Source organism: Sceloporus occidentalis, unplaced genomic scaffold (assembly GCF_023333645.1).
Source record: "Sceloporus occidentalis isolate IW3139 unplaced genomic scaffold, rSceOcc1.0.p SCAF_4, whole genome shotgun sequence".
NCBI classification, from domain to species: domain Eukaryota; kingdom Metazoa; phylum Chordata; class Lepidosauria; order Squamata; family Phrynosomatidae; genus Sceloporus; species Sceloporus occidentalis.
Window position 1 is genome coordinate 85,376,556 of NW_028316984.1, and position 17,116 is coordinate 85,393,671.

The 17,116-nt window shown below is 41.1% G+C and overlaps 1 protein-coding gene across 1 annotated transcript in view; it reads left to right on the forward strand.

Moving 5' to 3' along the window:
* The window catches only part of LOC149314228 (membrane-spanning 4-domains subfamily A member 15-like), a 38,550-nt gene that overhangs the window by 9,153 nt on the left and 12,281 nt on the right, over positions 1-17,116 (forward strand). Inside the window, exon 5 of the mRNA XM_089523081.1 lies at positions 439-555. Within this exon, the coding sequence (XP_089379207.1) occupies positions 439-555 (117 nt within the window). The remainder of the gene's footprint in view (positions 1-438; positions 556-17,116) is intronic.

Sequence of the window (17,116 nt, forward strand, 5' to 3'; positions counted from 1 at the left end):
ATAAGAGATGCAGTCTCTCTGACCGCCCTAAAATATTCTTTCACAGTCTGCCTTTGAGAGATGAGTGGCTACTCCCCACACTATCTTCTCCTTCTATTTTCATTAAAAAAACAAACAAAAGCAAAACCTTTTACTTGGCTCTACATTTTTGATTTTTGAAATACTTCTGAAATTTTAAAAATATATATGTTGCAAACTTTCAGAATCGGATCCCCACACAGCACTTTTGTATTTTAACAACAATAACGTTGATTCTATAATATTGATCGGTCTACTTTTAAAAAGTTCTTGCTATTATAAATGAGCAGTTTTGCTGCCTGAAAGCAAACTTAAGTTTTCCATTTTGTCATCTTTAATGAAATTATTTGCTTTCATGCTTTGATTGCAATTCTCTAACTTTCCTATTATCTAATAGCATGGCTTTCTTTGCATTTGTAGAAATTAGCCCAAGGGCTTTTGAATGTGCTTTTAATCTTTACTATCCTGGAACTCTTCCTTGGTGTCATCTCTTCAAGTTTTGGATGTGAAGCAAAATGCCACCAAGGTGATGAAGAGGTAAGTAACTCAATGGATAAGGAAGTGATGGGTAGGTAATCACCACAACATGGAAGGGAAAATGTACAAGGTGTTTCCTTTGGTTCATTTTCATTGCTAGTAGGGGGAGGGGGAGGAGCTGTAAAGAAGTAGAGCAAAAAGAAGAGCCAAAGAAAGAAAATGTAGGCAATGGAAGTATTTAGAAGGTTGTGCAGCATAATGTCAACAGTAGCTGTCCAGTTACACATTATAATATATTTTTCAGGCAACACATTTCATGCCAGATGGAATCATAATACACCAAGGAGAACTCCTACCAGCAGATCCTCCTCCATCTTATGAAGCATATGCTAACACAGGCTTTGACAATCCAAGCTATTCAGGCCAGGCTGAATAGAAAACTCAAGAAGAAACTTTAAAAGAATAAAACCACAAGCAAAATCTATTCCTCAGTTTTTAATGGCAGATGTAGCTCCACTGAAAATTACAATGTGTTTTTTTGTAGAATAAGACCCAAGAACAAGATTCTTGTCCCTTTGAAACAACAGTGTGTCTTGCGTAATGCGCTACCTTCCCCCTTTAGACAACAACTCAGTGGTCATCTTTCAAATATCCTCTGGCACTATCCTGCCCATTCTTGTCTACATGGAATAACTGAGAATCTCTCCCAATTCTGACCTTTTATTTATTTCCTTCTCCTCACCCTTGTCCTCCCAATGCCATTGCTGCTTTTTTTGCCTGTGTGCTGGGCATGCCGTATACAAAGGGTCTGTACTTGAAGGCTGGAACCTACAAGAAGACTGGTGCATCAACATGTTGGTTTTGTTCTATTGTATGGAGCTTTGTGTAGTTCTAGTTCTGTACCTGTTGGCTTTTGTGCTTCTCTTAGTTACAATGAATCAGCTGGATATTAAGGGCAAGGGTAAGTAGGGCCTGAGAGATGAGTAAGTGTTCTGCTTCAGAACCCTTTGAGGTGTACCTAAGCTTTAGTGGTTGTAACTAATAGGAGGATCTTCTTTCATGCTATAAACCACTTTTCTCAATCTACAGGTTTGAAGAGAAGTTATTGCATACAACATTGTCATCTACTGCACTGGTTCTCAAGCTTCAGTCCTTCAGATGTTTTTGACTTCACCTCCCAGAATCCCTGCCCATTAGCTATATTGGTTTGGGCTTCTGGGAGATGATGTCTAAAACATCTAGAGGACAAAAGGTTGGAAACCACTGTACTACTGAACATCATTGGTGATCGTTGCTCCTGCCAAGTTTGAGATTCTGCTTTAAGATTTAGGTCTAGTGCAGGTTATTTAGAGACTTCTATCCTGGGAAAAGGTGGGGTAAATGCAATAAATAAATAAATAAATATTTATTTTGGGTCTCTTTTTATTCTGCTCCCCCTCATCACTATTCTAATCTTAATAAAGCTTCTTAGTTGGGAATCTGGGATTTGACTGTATTTTTGGACAAGCTAAGGACTTTTCCAGATGTTCTAGAGAGCAGGACATGATTTCATACTGCATATGTCAACCAAGTGGAAGTAAAGGGAAAACTGGTACAATTTGCTCATCAATGGGAATGCTAGCTTGTAGTTGTCTCCCATCTGGGCTGGATATTGATCTGCAACTCTTGCAGTGCCTCTCACTAAGGAATTATGGTAAAGAGAAATGGTGACAAAATTCAATGGATATATCATAGGCTATAAATGTATTGAAAGGCTTGGATGACTTGGATCTTGACTCTTTTCTGCCCCCAGGAGCAATATGTGAATAATGTTCCACTTAGACTGCTCCTGCTGAATTGATCTTTACAGTTTTTCCATCCCTTTCCTGCTTCTAGCATTCAGAACTCATTGCTAAAACATGTGCCTCCAGGGAACTCTCATTTTGGGAGGGAAAGTGGGTTAGCCAAAGGGAATAGCCATTACTCGTGATACAAATTGGTGCTTATTCCTTGAGATACCTTTCCCTTCACTGCTAGTTTAACTTACAGAGCAAAGCCAGCAACAGATGTGGTCATGATATGAAATTGGAGTGAGGTCAATAGTGCAGACACACGCCTCCCTTTCTCATGGAGTCCTCTTCATGTTTATAATATATGGAAAACACTATTGTGAGAATAGGACAACCTTTTGGGTAAAGTATCTCCTGCAACCTTTCATGGTTATTATGGAAGATTTTAACTGTCAGTCATCATTTTACTTCTAATATCTTTTCTCTTCATTTCTGTTCTAATGTCTAGGAAGCCCTGTGACACAATTCTCATGGACTGTGCTGCTCTGAACGGATTAATCCTGACAGTTACCATGCATTGACTGGTTTCACTGCCAGTAGAGAAAAAGAAATCTTGACTTGTAAGCTTTGACTGCCTCAGGAAAAACTTTTTCATTATGACAGCATAGCTACAAGTCATGAAAAAGCATCATTTTTTCCCATGACCATCCAAGAAAAGTGAGCTACTAATAGCCCACTATAATGACTCTACCAGAGTTTTTCTTCATTATTTTAGTTTAGTAGATTTTCAGCCTTTCTCTTCCCCAAACGGACTCAAGGTAGAATAAAGTAAATACAAAAGGTATGGTTAAAAACACAAATGAATGTATTAAAACTACTTTGAGGATAACTAGGCACAAATGAATTTTTTGAAAGAGGGCAGCACACATCCAAATTAAAAGCTCCCTTTTCAGTACCCTTTTGAAAAACCATAGGTCTACCTGAAGAAAAAATGTATTTGAAAGAGAAAGGACAGTAGGAATGGGACAGGTTTACATCCCTAGAGAGTTCCATAGTCTAGGAGCAGCCATGAAGAAAGCCCTTTCTCACAAGTCCAACTCCCTAGCATCTCTTTGGGGTGATGGTAATAAAGAAATCTCTACCAGTCTTCCCCCAATCTGGTCTCCTTCAGCTGTGTCAGACTCCAACTCCCACCATCTCTAGTTGTTGGTGGTGTTGATGAGCGTTCCAGACCAACACATCTGAAAAGCACCAGGTTGCGGAAGGTTCTTCTCTCTTTATGCACTTGACTTTGGGCTTTAGTCTTGACTATGGCGTGTTACAGACGCGCCTATAGTACGTTCCCAGGACGTACTAGGGTTAGGAAGGGGCGTCACTTCCTGACGCCCCTAACCCTAGTACGGACTGGGTCCGTACAAAATGGCAGCGCCCTATACACATGGACACCGCCATTGTTACGTCACAACCATGGAAGTGACATACTGGGGCCGCGCAAGGGCGCCTGGGGTGCTCTTTCCGCGGCCCCGGAAGGAGCTCCGTTTCGGAGCTCCTTCCACCTTTGTGTCACTGGGTGCAGCCTTTACATGGCTGCGCCAGTGACGCAGAGCAGAAAGGGGCCAAGCGGCCCCTTTCTCCTCCTCCCCACTGCTGCCAGGTGTCCTTGGGGCTTGAAGCCCCAAGGACACCCCTTTCCAGGCCATGGGGAAGCAGCCTTTTGCTGCTTTCCTGCAGCCTGGAAAGCGGCGGATCGGGGCCTCAGAAGCTGCCGTTGTGGCAGCTGAGGCCCCGATCTGGCAGGGAAAGGGCCGGATACAGGCCGCCCCAGACGGGCGGTCTGTAACGCGCCCATGTTTCCATCTAAATTTTACTGGAGCTATCCAAGGTACTGAACTTTATCCTTAAAATAAGTTTAGCAACTTGAGTCACTCCTTTAAATCTGTGACTGAAATCTGGAGTGGATTCACCTTGCCACTGACATTAGAGCCTCCAGCCACCAGTATACTATTGAAAAAACTCTCTGATATAGATCTTAGCATGCAGGTAGGACTGCATGGGCAAATATGATCTGATCTCAAGCTTTTAAGCCTTCTTTTAATTGGGTCTGAAAAGATATTAGTAAACCCGCACAACTGGTGCAAGACTGGACATATGTACTTTTCTGTCTCCCACCATGATCCATTAAGCTGTATTTGACGATATTGCAGTTTATAGTCCATCTTCTGTGGCTTGTTGTTGTTCTGTGCTCTCAAGATGTTTCTGACTTATAGTGACCCTAAGGTGAATCTATCATGGGGTTTTCTTGGCAAGAGTTATTCAGAGGGGGTTTGCCTTTGCCTCTTTCTGAGGCTGAGAGGGTGTGACATGTCCATGGTCACCCAGTGAGTTTCCATGGCTGAGTGGGGATTGGAACCCTGGTCTCCAGAGCTGTAGTCCAGCACTCATACCACTACACCACACTGGCACTCTTCTGTGGCAGTGTCATATAAATGCAGTGCTATATGCTAGCCCAGAGGAAACCAGAGTATAGGTTGCTAGTTTGGTCAGAGGCACCAGAGAAACTCTCTGGCTGAACATTTTAAATCCCTCTACCTGCACAGCAGATCCCAGCATTTCATAGGAGAGATCATATCTCCTCGGACAAACCACCTAGAGCCCTAAGATCCTCAGGAGAGGGCTTTCTCTCTATCCCACGCTCATCAGGCTCATTTGGGACCACATCCACCTTCTCGGTGGTTGCTCCCACCCTCTAGAACTCCCTTCCACAAGAGGCTAGGCTGGCTCCCTCCCTGATGGCCTTTCATCGGCAAGCATAGACATTTTTATTCAAGGACGCTTTTTAAAATCATGCAGGCCTGGTTTTATTGGGGGATGGGGTTGGTTTAGATTATTTTTAACATTGTATGTTTTAAATTTTGTATGTTGTAATTTTAAAAACTTTTACTGTTTTAATTGCACTATTTTAATTCTTTTTTTAAAAAAATTATTAGCTCAACTTTAAAACAATGTACAAGACATATAGTCAACATACAAAAACATATAAAACAAACAAAAACATACAAAATATTTAACATCTCATAAGAGGTATCCTAGAAATCCCACCATTTCCACCTCTATAAGGATCTCTATACACCAAATTTAAAGTAAACAAACATACAATTAAATAAAATCTTGACTTCCTAGTCTTGGGCTTCTTTCCTATACAAAATCAATAATTTGTATATGCTTTCTTGACATTTTCTTTCATAAACATGATTGTTCCAACATCTCTCAATTTAGTAACAGAAGCCAAAGGATCACTCTAGCCCCAAATAATAGCTTGAGTCTTTGTGTTCTTTTAAATACTTAATAAATGGATCCCAGTCTTTCCAAACGATTTCCATTGTTTTCCCTTGTAATAATTTAGTTAATTTATCAGCCTCCATGAATTCATAGAGTTTAATAAACCATTCATCAATTGTTGGGCAGTTTTCATCCTTCCATTTTGCTGCAAATAACATTCTTGCTGCTGAAACCATATATATTAGTGTTTCATGTAGCCTCTTTATGTTGTTGACACCATGTTTAAAAGAAAAAATTTAGGATCCAGATTGAGTTTAATTTTTAATATCTCCCGGATCAATGAATGTTTCACTTTCCAAAACTTCACCGCTTTTTCACACAACCACTGAACATGAAAAAAATAGCTTATTTCCACACTTCCAGCATTGGATACTTATTTTTTACACATTTTTGAAAGTTTATAGGGTGTTAAGTACCAATGAAATTGCATTTTAAACCAATTTCTCTGATGTTATAACTTAAAGTGAACGTTATACTTTTTTCCATATTTGTTCCCATTCTTCCATAAGAATGTTATGTCCTATGTCTTGAGGCCACTTTGCCATGCAATATTTTACTGTCTCTTCCTCAAGATCATATTTTAGTAACCATTTATAAAATTTGGTTATATGTTTTTTCTCTGACTTTATTATATTTGTAAAGTCCTCATCCCAATCTTTGATGCCATTTAACTTAAAATCAAACTTAAATATTTCATTAAGTTGCCTATGCAAAATCCAGCCACAATTATAACCCTCATTACTAAATTCCACTTGATCTTGTAATCTAATAACTTGTTGATTTTTAATCAGGATGTTGTCATATGTAAGCCATCTTTCTTTACACAAAGAATCATTATTTTAAAAAAGCCTCGTTAATTGAGATCCAACCTGGTATTGTATCTTTACATCTTTTCTTTATAATTTTCCAGACCCTCAGAAGAGATCTTTTAATTAAAAGATTACTAAAATCTTTGTGAACCCAATCTTTCCCATATAATATATAAGCATGTCAACCATAACGATTTTCAAAACCTTCCAATAAAATTATATATTTATTCTTAATCTGTATCCTGCAAACATAATAATAAAGCCTCAGATTAGGCAAAACCAGCCCTCCTCTATCTGTACTATCCTCTAATAATTTCATTTTAACTTCATTTTAACTATCCTGTAATAACTTCATTTTTCCCAGACCAGAGGAATAGGGAGATGTCATTATCCCACTTCTTAAAAGATAGGTTGTTAACTATAATTTGCAGATTTTGATAAAGAAAAAGTATTTTAGGGAGCAAGTTCATTTTATAGCTGATATTTTACCAGTCCAAAATAGTTTCATCTTTCCCCAATTTCCTAAACACATTTTAATATTCCTTCCATACCTTTTCATAATTATTCTTGAAAAGATGGTTATTATTTGTGGTAAAATATATTCCAAGATATCTGACTACTTTCTGTATTTGAAATCCCAATTTGTTAACAAACTCCTGTTTTTCCTTTTCTGTTAAATTCATAGTTAAAACCTTGGTTTTATTTTTATTAATGGTGAAACCAGAAATGTTATTATATATTTTAATTCTATTTTTAAAGTGTTGTTTTAGAGTGTGAAAGGAGGGATAAAATAATAATAATAATAATAATAATAATAATAATAATAATAATACATGATGACAGCACGCCTTTGATTAGTAGGGCCCATTTCACACTATACATGACATTGTGATACCACTTTAACTGCCATGACAACAAGTTATGGAATCCTGGGATTTGTAGTTTACAGAGGAGCATTTAGAATGTGCGGCCAGATAGCTCCTCTAGTGCCTCCTCAACCTACAGACCCCAAGATTCCATAGGATGTGCTATAACTACAATGGCAAAGGGCTGTGTTGGAGAACAATAGTGGAATGACCCTTCTTCTCAAGATGTAGCTGGTTGCCTGTATGGGAACTGTATTCTAGGATGCGTCTACACTGTAGAACACACCACTTTAAGTGGTGTTAAACTGAATTCTTTCTATAATGCAGATGCACCCTTAGGTGTAGAGTTTTGTGTGATGCAGCAGACTGTCCTTATGTCCCTACGCCACTAGTCAATAACAATTATAAGTACTCAGCCCCCTTTGACTTTTTCACATTTTATTGCATTGCAACATGAAACTGAAGCGAATTTAACTGGCATTGTCACAGTGGGCCCTTTGGATCCATGGGCTTTGGATTTGCAAATTCAATCATTTGCAGATCGGCATGCTCCATATTATTAAACGGCACCAAGATGAATGTGGACATGCTGAAGCATGCATGTTTACATCACCACCTTTCAATAATATGCAATCATCCACATTTTTGGCATCCACAGGGGGTACCAGAACTGAACCTCTGTGGATCTGTAGGGCCAACTGTAATACCTTGATTCACACAAAATATTCAGTGCTGTGAAGATACACAATATTTTCACTGTGACATAAAATTTAAATAAACAAAAACAATCTGGCACATATTGGTTGCATGAATATTTAGACCCCCCCCCCCCCTCCAATACATGCCGAGTCAATACTAGGCAGAAGCATCTTTGGCAACAATTACAGCTGTGAGTGTTTTCATTCTATGAGTCTATGATTCTTGGGTAACTGCCAGCTTTACACATACAGATCCTGCCATTCTTGGTAAAATTGCTCCAGCTCTGTCAGGTTGGATGGGACCATTGATGGACTTTATGTCCTGAATTCCTGCACTCTTCCAGCAGAAATTTGTCACAAAAGTGGCAAATACTGGGCAAGGGTGGGGGATGGCCAGGGGCAGCAGGAAGGTCTGAACATCCTTTGTTTTGGAAAAGGAATAGAGAAGATGGGTACTAGAGGACTGTGATAGACGATCACAACTCTAGAGGGAGCTCCAGTGTAATAGAAAAGGAAAAACGATTTTTATGAACCAAACATCCCAGAAGGACAAGGTTTTCAAAGAAATAGCCATGTTAGTTGTTAGTCCATTGCACATAAAAAGGAAAGAGAGAGAGGAAGGTATCTAGTGGACTAAATATTTTATATTTTAACAAGCGGTTTTGTGGCGATCAGTCAAGACAATAGAAATAAAAAAAGAATATTTTCTATTTCAGCAATCAGGGAGGCCTCCTTAGGTAAAATACGTAAGCATGAGGCAAGGGAACTCTTGTATCAACTATTTATAAGCTACTGGCAGATTTTAAACAAAAAGATGGTTTATAATTTTTTTATTATTTTATTTATATAAATACAAATATTAGACATACAACACATAACACACACTTAAACATATAAACTTATCAACTTATAAACACATAATTACCTAAATCTCAAAAGATTTATCATCCTATCTGATCAATCTTACTTTTAAATCCATATAATCTTGTCTAACTTTACATCTGTATATATCTTACATGTATATATTTAACACATAGAACTTAACACATATTCTTTTCTACTGATAACTATTCTTAAAAAAAAAGAATCCTTCAACTGATAAAGCTTAAATGTTTTCTTTCTAAAATGGATTTGTTTCTACTTTGCTTAACTTTAATTTGAGCTAGTCCTCCTCTTTTATATCGTAAATAAAATTATATATTCAGTTGTTCCTGTTTTTCATCCTTTTCTTTCTATCCAGCAGTTAGTCTTCCCTCTTACGCATTAGCTTTCAGATATGCTACTTTCTATTACAAAATTCTTGTACTATTTATCTACCTATATGCATTATTCTTACTTTTCCATTATATCTAATCCTATCCTTTTACACATATCCCTTCATTCATTTCTCTCTTTTTTATTTAAATATTACTCCCTTTTTATTGAATAGAGTGTTCTTCTTTATCTATTTTTCATTGTTATTTTCCTCCAATTTACATCTCCAGTAGTTTATTATTAAGTTCCAGTCTTCCTGTATCTTCCCAGTTTCTTCCTCTCTTAAGTTCCTTGTAAGAAAATCTAAATCTTTCATATCTAATAATTTTTCCATCCATTCTTCTTCCATAGGTATCTGAGACGATTTCCTTTTCTGTCCGTACAATAGTCTGGCTGATGTCATCATATACAATATAATTGTCCAATACTTATTTTCTATCTCTTTTTGTACTACTGATGTTATGTTTAATAAATACATTTCCAGTTTCATATAAAAGAATACTCCAAGTATTTTCATGCATGCTGTGTGAATCATTTTCCAATACTTCTTAGCCTTCCTACAGTTCCACCACATGTGTAATAAGATCCCTCTTTTATCTTACATTTCCAACATTTTGGATTTGAGTTCTTATTTTTGTTCATCTTTGTCAACTTAAGTGGGGTTAGATGCCACATATACAACATTTTATAATAATTTTCCTTTAAATTCTGACACATTGTAAATTTATTAGTTTTCTGCCATGTTTTCTCCCAAGTTTCTAAATCTATATTATGATTTATACACTGACTCCACTTTATCATTGTTTCCTTCACTGTTTCTTGCTCCAGTTTTCTTTCTAATAATAACTCATAAAATTTGGAAATATTTTTCTTTGTCTCTCCAAAAATTGTATTTTCTAACTTCTTTGAACTCTCTTCTATTCCTATATTCTTTAACTCTTTTTTTGTTGCTCCAATTAATTGCCTATATCTAAACCAATGTATTTTTACTCCCACATTTTCTATTTCCTCTCTTGATTTTATCTTTATTCTGTCTTTTCCTTTTGTTATCTTAACTAGATCTTTAAAAGTAATCCACTGTTTTTCTTCATCACTAAAATTTCCAAATAGGGCTTCTTCAGGGGATACCCATAGAGGCATTTTCCGGTAGAATCTTGATTTACATTTTAGCCATATTTTCAACAAACTTCTTCTAATATAGTGATTATTGAAATCCTTATTCTCATTTATTTTTCCAAACCAGGGGTATTCATGCCATCCAAATCTAAGATTATCATGTTCCAAGTTTAGTATCCTTTCATTCTGTAATGTGCACCAATCTACAACCCAAGATAACCCACAAGCATAGTAATATAAGTTCAGATCAGGTACCCCCAGTCCTCCTCTACTCTTACTGTCAATTAAGATATTCCATTTAATCCTGGGGGGTTTTCCTGCTCAAATAAACTTAGTCAGTTCTCTTTTCCACTCCTTAAAACACTTTTCATTAATAATTATTGGCACACTCTGAAATCAGATGCCAACCACAGATGCTGGCAAAATGTCAGGAAGAAACTCTTCTAGAACATGGCCACATAGCCTGAAAAACCCACAAAAAACTATGGATGCTGGCCATGAAAGCCTTCAACTTCACATATACTTAAAACTGTTTAAATGTTGTTGTTAATGCAGTCAATCATCTAAGAACATGCCCTGCAGTTTAGGGCAAAGAGATTCCAAGTTGACAGTGGCTCCCTCTGTGGGGTGGGGATGTAGGGCGGGAGGTGAGAATCTGTTTGATAGAATCACAATGCACAGACGTGTTCTGTTTAAAACAGAACAAAATAGTCTAGGACCTAGACTCTTGGTTTAAAGGTTTTGGTGGTATCCAGTTAAAAACTGTTGTTATTAATGGGAAAGAAACAGGATGAATCACTGTTCCTATCCCCTCTTCCCTCCACCCCCTTACATGTCCCTGAGCCTGTTTTGGGGAGCTACATAGCTCTACCCATTAGGCTTCTGGGACAGTTTGGTCAGTTCAGTGACCTATGGCATTTTTGTCCAGAGTGTGTAGATTTAGCTGGCTGTTAGTAAAATCTTTGCCTTCAGCCACCTTGGAGCAAAAGCAGAGAATGGAGATGTCCCAATTATCTGTTGTTGCTTCTCTTGACATGATGTATGTTTTTAAAAATTGAATTCATTTTCTTGTTCCTCTACCTATTGTTGTTGTGTGCCATCAAGTTGTTTCCGACTTATGGCAACCCTATAGGGTTTTTGTGGCAAGATTTGTTCAGAGGAGGTTTGCCATTGCCCTCCCCTGAGGCTGAGAGCATGTAACTTGTCCAAGGTGACCCAGAGGGTTTTGTGGCTGAGCAGGGAATCAAACCCTGGTCTTTAGAGTTGTAGTCTAACACCCAGACCACTACGCCATGCTGGTTCTGTTCCTCCATCTACCAGATGATTGCTATTCCTGAAACTAAGCAGCTTTTTAAAAGCATGCAGTTTCAACAATCCTTTTAAAGGCTAATCCACTTGCTCATGCTCATTTCACTCATCATTTTTAAACCTCTTCACTGCTTATTTGGTTCTCCATTCTAATTCCTTCTGGACTTGCTTGTGCTTATTTGTAATGAAGTGACTGCCTTCTTAATCCAATTTTAATCTTAATGTATTTGCTTCTCTGTGTTTCAGAGAGCTAAACCTACAACATTTTCCATCTTCTTATTCTCCAAATGAGCATTTGTATTGAAGTTCTTTATGTCTGGAAAACAGTGATGATATGGTAAGGCATCTTATGTTGTTTAAGAGTGCCCTGAGAACATGTACCTGATAGAATAACTGAAAAGAAAGTGATGCAGTAGGACTGGAAATCCTAACTAAATATGGGTTAAATGTTGAGTGAGGGGACAGGGTAAAAGGGAGAATTTCATCCAATAAGATATTGCAGTCTGAATCAGATCCATTTCCCCCCCAGTTTGGCCTAACCTAAACTGCACTTGTGTGAATTTTTCACAGAGTAAGTTCCCAACTACAGTATTTTCTGTGCAGGAAACATGATTGGTTTTACATTGAAACATTGTTTTTTGCATAGAAAATTCTGTATTCTACACAAAAATATGATGAACTATGTTTGCACGGAGGAAGCCCCAAATAGTCATCAAGAACTGGGTTTTTTTCTCGCAGTTAAAAGAAAATTATTGATTGCTCCCTTCAAGAAAAAAATTGTGCCCTCAGTGTACATTTGGGGTACATACATTCCTGTTTCTTTCATATCTATGAAACTTTCTATTCTTGTTTCTTAATCCTCATTAAAAATGTTTTCATGGCGTGATGGAACAAAAACCTAATTGTTAGTTTTTTGTGGGTTTTTCGGGCTATGTGGCCATGTTCTGAAAGAATTTATCTTTATCTTTACAGGGATAAATTCTTTCAGAACACGGTCACATAGCCCGAAAAACCCAGAAAAAACTATGGATGCCAGTTGTGAAAGCCTTCAACAAAAACCTAATCACCCCATGCAGTGATTCCATGCTTCGTGATGAGTAGGCGAAGATGGAGAATAGGATGTAGTCAGGTGCAAAATGATATCACCAGCACTGAGATCCTCTGTGGTTCTCCTGGGATTTCATTGCTGCTGTGATCATTTCACATCTGGCTACAGGGATGTAGTGAGGGCCTCTCTGTCATTTGTTGCCACTTTCCTCTGTTCCTCAAGTGAAGACCTTAAATACCCTGAAAGTACCAGATCCCATCTGATCTTGGAAGTGAAGCAGAGCTAGGCTCGGTTAGTACTTGGATGGGGGACTGCCAAGGACTACCAGATGCTGTAGGCTATATTTCAGAGACAGGCAATTGCAAACTACCTCTGAATATTCCTTACCTAGGAAAACTCTAGGACAGTGATGGCGAACCTTTTAGAAACCGAGTGCCCAAACTCAGTGGCATTCCTGCACTGGGAGTTACCAGGTGCCGGGGACAGGACTTTTGGGGGTGGGACTTCTGCCTCTCAGGGGTGGGACTTTTGTGGGTGGGACTTCTACCTTCCGGAGCGGGATTTCTAGGGGAAACCGAAGCCACATTCTCTCAGCCACAGGCTAGCAATAGCAGCCCCCTCTCTGATGAAACTTGCCAAGAAAACTCCATGCTAGTTTCACCTTAGGGTTGCCATAAGTTGGAAATGGCTTGAAGGCACCACACACATGTCACACTCTCTCAGCCTCAGAGGATGGCAATGGAAATCCTCCTCTGACGAAGCTTGCCTCATGATGGTTTCACTTTTGGGCCACCAGAAACCAGCTCTCAGAAGGGAGGGAGTGTGCTCTGGGCACAACTTGGAAGCACACAACAACAGCAACCAGCATAATAAAGCTCAGAAGGCACAGCACAATAACAAGCATAAAGAGAGCCAGCATGCGACTCGGGCATGCCACAGGGCTCGAATCCCAGCTCAACCACGGAACCCACTGGGAGAGCTTGGGCAAGTCGCACTCTCTCAGCCTCAGAGGAAGGCAAGGGCAAACCTCCTCTGGAGAAATGTTACCAAGAAAAGCCCAGAATAGGTTCACCCCACGGCATGGGGATACTGGGAGTTGCAGTCCCCACACAAAAAAGTCTACACAAAGTAACTTTCTGGAGTTCTGAACCCTTCCTCCCTTACTCCTTGGCCTGCTTCCTCCCCTTTCCACGTACCCCTGCATTCCCAGAATCCCCCACCCACTGGCTTGGGGATTCTGGGAGTTACTGTCCCCACAAAAAAGTCCATAAAGATGACTTTCTGGAGCTTGGAAACCATCCCAGCCTGTGTCCTCCTCTCCACGCCTGAAAAAGGGGCAATTTCCAAGCACTTTTCCTTTTCAGAGTGAACTAAGATGCCACAGAGGTACCCAATTGCTGAAGGCTAAAAACAACATCCCATTGAGCTTGGTGGAGTTGCAGGAGGAGGATAAGGAAAGACTGTAGAACTTTGGGTGGGCCTTCCACCCAGAAGAACTGCATATGGCCCCTCCTTGTTGCGGCTTGGTTTTCTGCAGAAGAACTGGGTCGCAGCAAGGAGCCAGGCCAAGTGCATGTGCCCCTACTTGCTATGGCTGCCACATTCCCTCAGGGATGGCTTCACATGCCAGAGAGGGCACGCATGCCACAGGTTTACCAAGACGGCCCCAGGAAATTCATGGAGTCTCACAAATTGACAGGTGACTTGAAGGCATACAAATATGAATGAATGAATGAATGAAGGTTTATTTATATACCGCCGTTCCAATGATCACGGCGGTTAACAATAATAACAAAAGCAATAACAATACATTATATAACATAGGAATCCCCCAAGATAACACCATACAACATCATAAAAGCCATCATTCATTCCTAGCTTAAAACCAATAAAAACATCCGTAAAACCCACTAGCTAAAACACGATCAAACAGCATAACAGGAGCAGATAACAATTCAAGACATGGTAGGGAAAGCTTGCCGAAACAAATGGGTCTTCAAATTCTTCTTAAAGGACTCAAGGGAGAGGGCTGAGCGGAGCTCAAAAGGGAGAGAGTTCCAGGACTGCGGGGCAGCGACCGAAAAAGCCCTCTGCGCAGTTATTACAAATCTCGTCACAGGAACTCTCAGAAGTTGTCTCCCTCCTGACCTGAGAGTGCGGGGCGGATTATATGGGGAGAGGCGGTCCTCCAAGTACTCTGGGCCCAAGCCATTTAGGGCTTTATAGGTCGCGACCAACACCTTGTATTGCGCCCGGAAGCGAATAGGCAGCCAATGCAGATCTTTCAAGATAGGTGTTATGTGGCTGACCCTGGAAGAACCAGTGATCAGCCTGGCTGCCATATTCTGAACCAACTGAAGCTTCCGGGTTTGGTACAAGGGTTGCCCCATGTAGAGCGCATTACAGAAATCAAGTCGAGAGTTTACCAGTGCGTGTACCACTGTTTCAAGGCTCCCCCGGTCCAGGTAGGGTCGCAGCTGGCGTATCAGCCGAAGCTGGTAGCAGGTGCCCTTAACTGTCGCATCCACCTGAGAAGTCAGGTGAAGCGACGAGTCAAGAAGCACCCCCAAGCTGCGAACTGTGTCCTTCACGGGGAGCGTGACCCCGTTCAGGACAGGTGGACAAACCTCCTTCCCAGGACCAGGGGAACCTATCACTAGTACTTCCGTTTTCTCTGGATTCAGGCTGAGTCTGTTTTCCCTCATCCAGCCCATTACCGACTCCAGACAGGCACTGAGCGGAGAGATGCCATCCCTAGCCACTGCAACAGTCGGAGACACAGAGAAAACTATTTGGGTGTCATCAGCGTACTGATAACACCGCGCCCCGTGTCTCCGGATGATCTCTCCCAGCGGCTTCATGTAAATGTTAAATAGCATAGGGGACAAGATCGCTCCCTGAGGGACCCCAGATGTAAGGGCCCTCTTATCAGAGCGACAGTCCCCCAGCTCCACCATCTGGAATCGACCCTAGAGGTAGGAACGGAACCACTGCAAAGCAGTGCCCCCGATACCCAACTCCCCCAGGCGCTCCAGAAGGATACAGTGGTCGATGGTATCAAAGGCCGCTGAGATGTCCAAGAGCACTAACAGGGACACGCTACCCCTGTCCATGCCCTGACGGAGATCATCAACTAAGGCGACCATGGCAGTCTCAACCCCATAGCCCTCCCGGAAGCCGGTTTGAAATGGGTCTAGATAATCCGTATCCTCCAAGACCCTCTGAAGCTGGAAGGCAACCACCCTCTCGATCACCTTCCCTAGAAATGGCAGCAGTGACACAGGCCAATAATTGTTCCGAATTAGGGGGTCTAGGGAGGGCTTTTTTAACAAAGGTTTGACAATGGCCGTTTTTAAATTCGATGGAAAAAGGCCCTCCCTGAATGATGTATTGATGATGCGACACAGCATTTCTGTTGTCGCCATTCCCCCTTGAACTGCCAGCCATGAAGGACAGGGATCGAGAGAGCAGGTCGTCTTCCTAACGCTGCTGAGGATCCTGTCCACATCCTCGGTACTAACAGACTCAAACTGATCCAGTATAACTGAGTTCACGGAAGCACTGGACACCTCTACTCTTGATTCCGATCCAATAACAGCGTCGAGATCTGCCCTTAGCCGAGAGATTTTATCCGCGAAGAAGTTATTAAATTCGTCACAGCAGGTTTTAGATGACTCCAATAGTGGGTTCAGGGGGGGAGCCAATTGAGTGAGCTCTCTCACAACCCTGAACAGCTCTGCTGGACACGACTCCGCGGACGCAATACGTGCAGCATAGAAAGAATTCTTAGCTGCACCTATTGCCACTCCGTAGGCCTTCAAATGAGACTCTAGGAGTGTCTTGTCGGCTAAGTCCCGATGTGTCCGCCATTTACGCTCTAGTCATTGCGCAGCCCGCTTCCTTGCCCTGAGATCTTCCGTATACCAGGGCTTTTTATTGGAAGCAGGCCGGAAAGGACGCTTGGGAGCGATACTGTGTATAGCCCTGGAGAGATCAATATCCCAGGTGTTAGACAGGGCGTCAACAGAATCGCCGTCAGTTCCAACCAAATAGCCCTCTAAGGCTTCCTGGAACCTTTTGGGTTCCATCAACCTTTGAGGGTGGACCATTCGAATAGGTCCGCCACCCCCGGGGGGGGGGATCTGGGTAGCAGCCTTGATACTCACCTCAACCAAGAAATGATCCGTCCATGACAGGGCAGAGGTATTCGTTACCTCTGCCCACGGAGACTCCATGTCCGTACAGAAGACAACATCGAGTGTATTACCGGCAGAATGCGTAGGCCCTGTCACCAATTGGGACAAGCCCATGGCAGTCATGGTAGCCATGAAATCCCGAGCCGCACCGGTTGGAACATAGCTGGCATCGAAGGGGATGTTGAGGTCCCCCAGGACAAGAAGCCTGGGGGACTCCA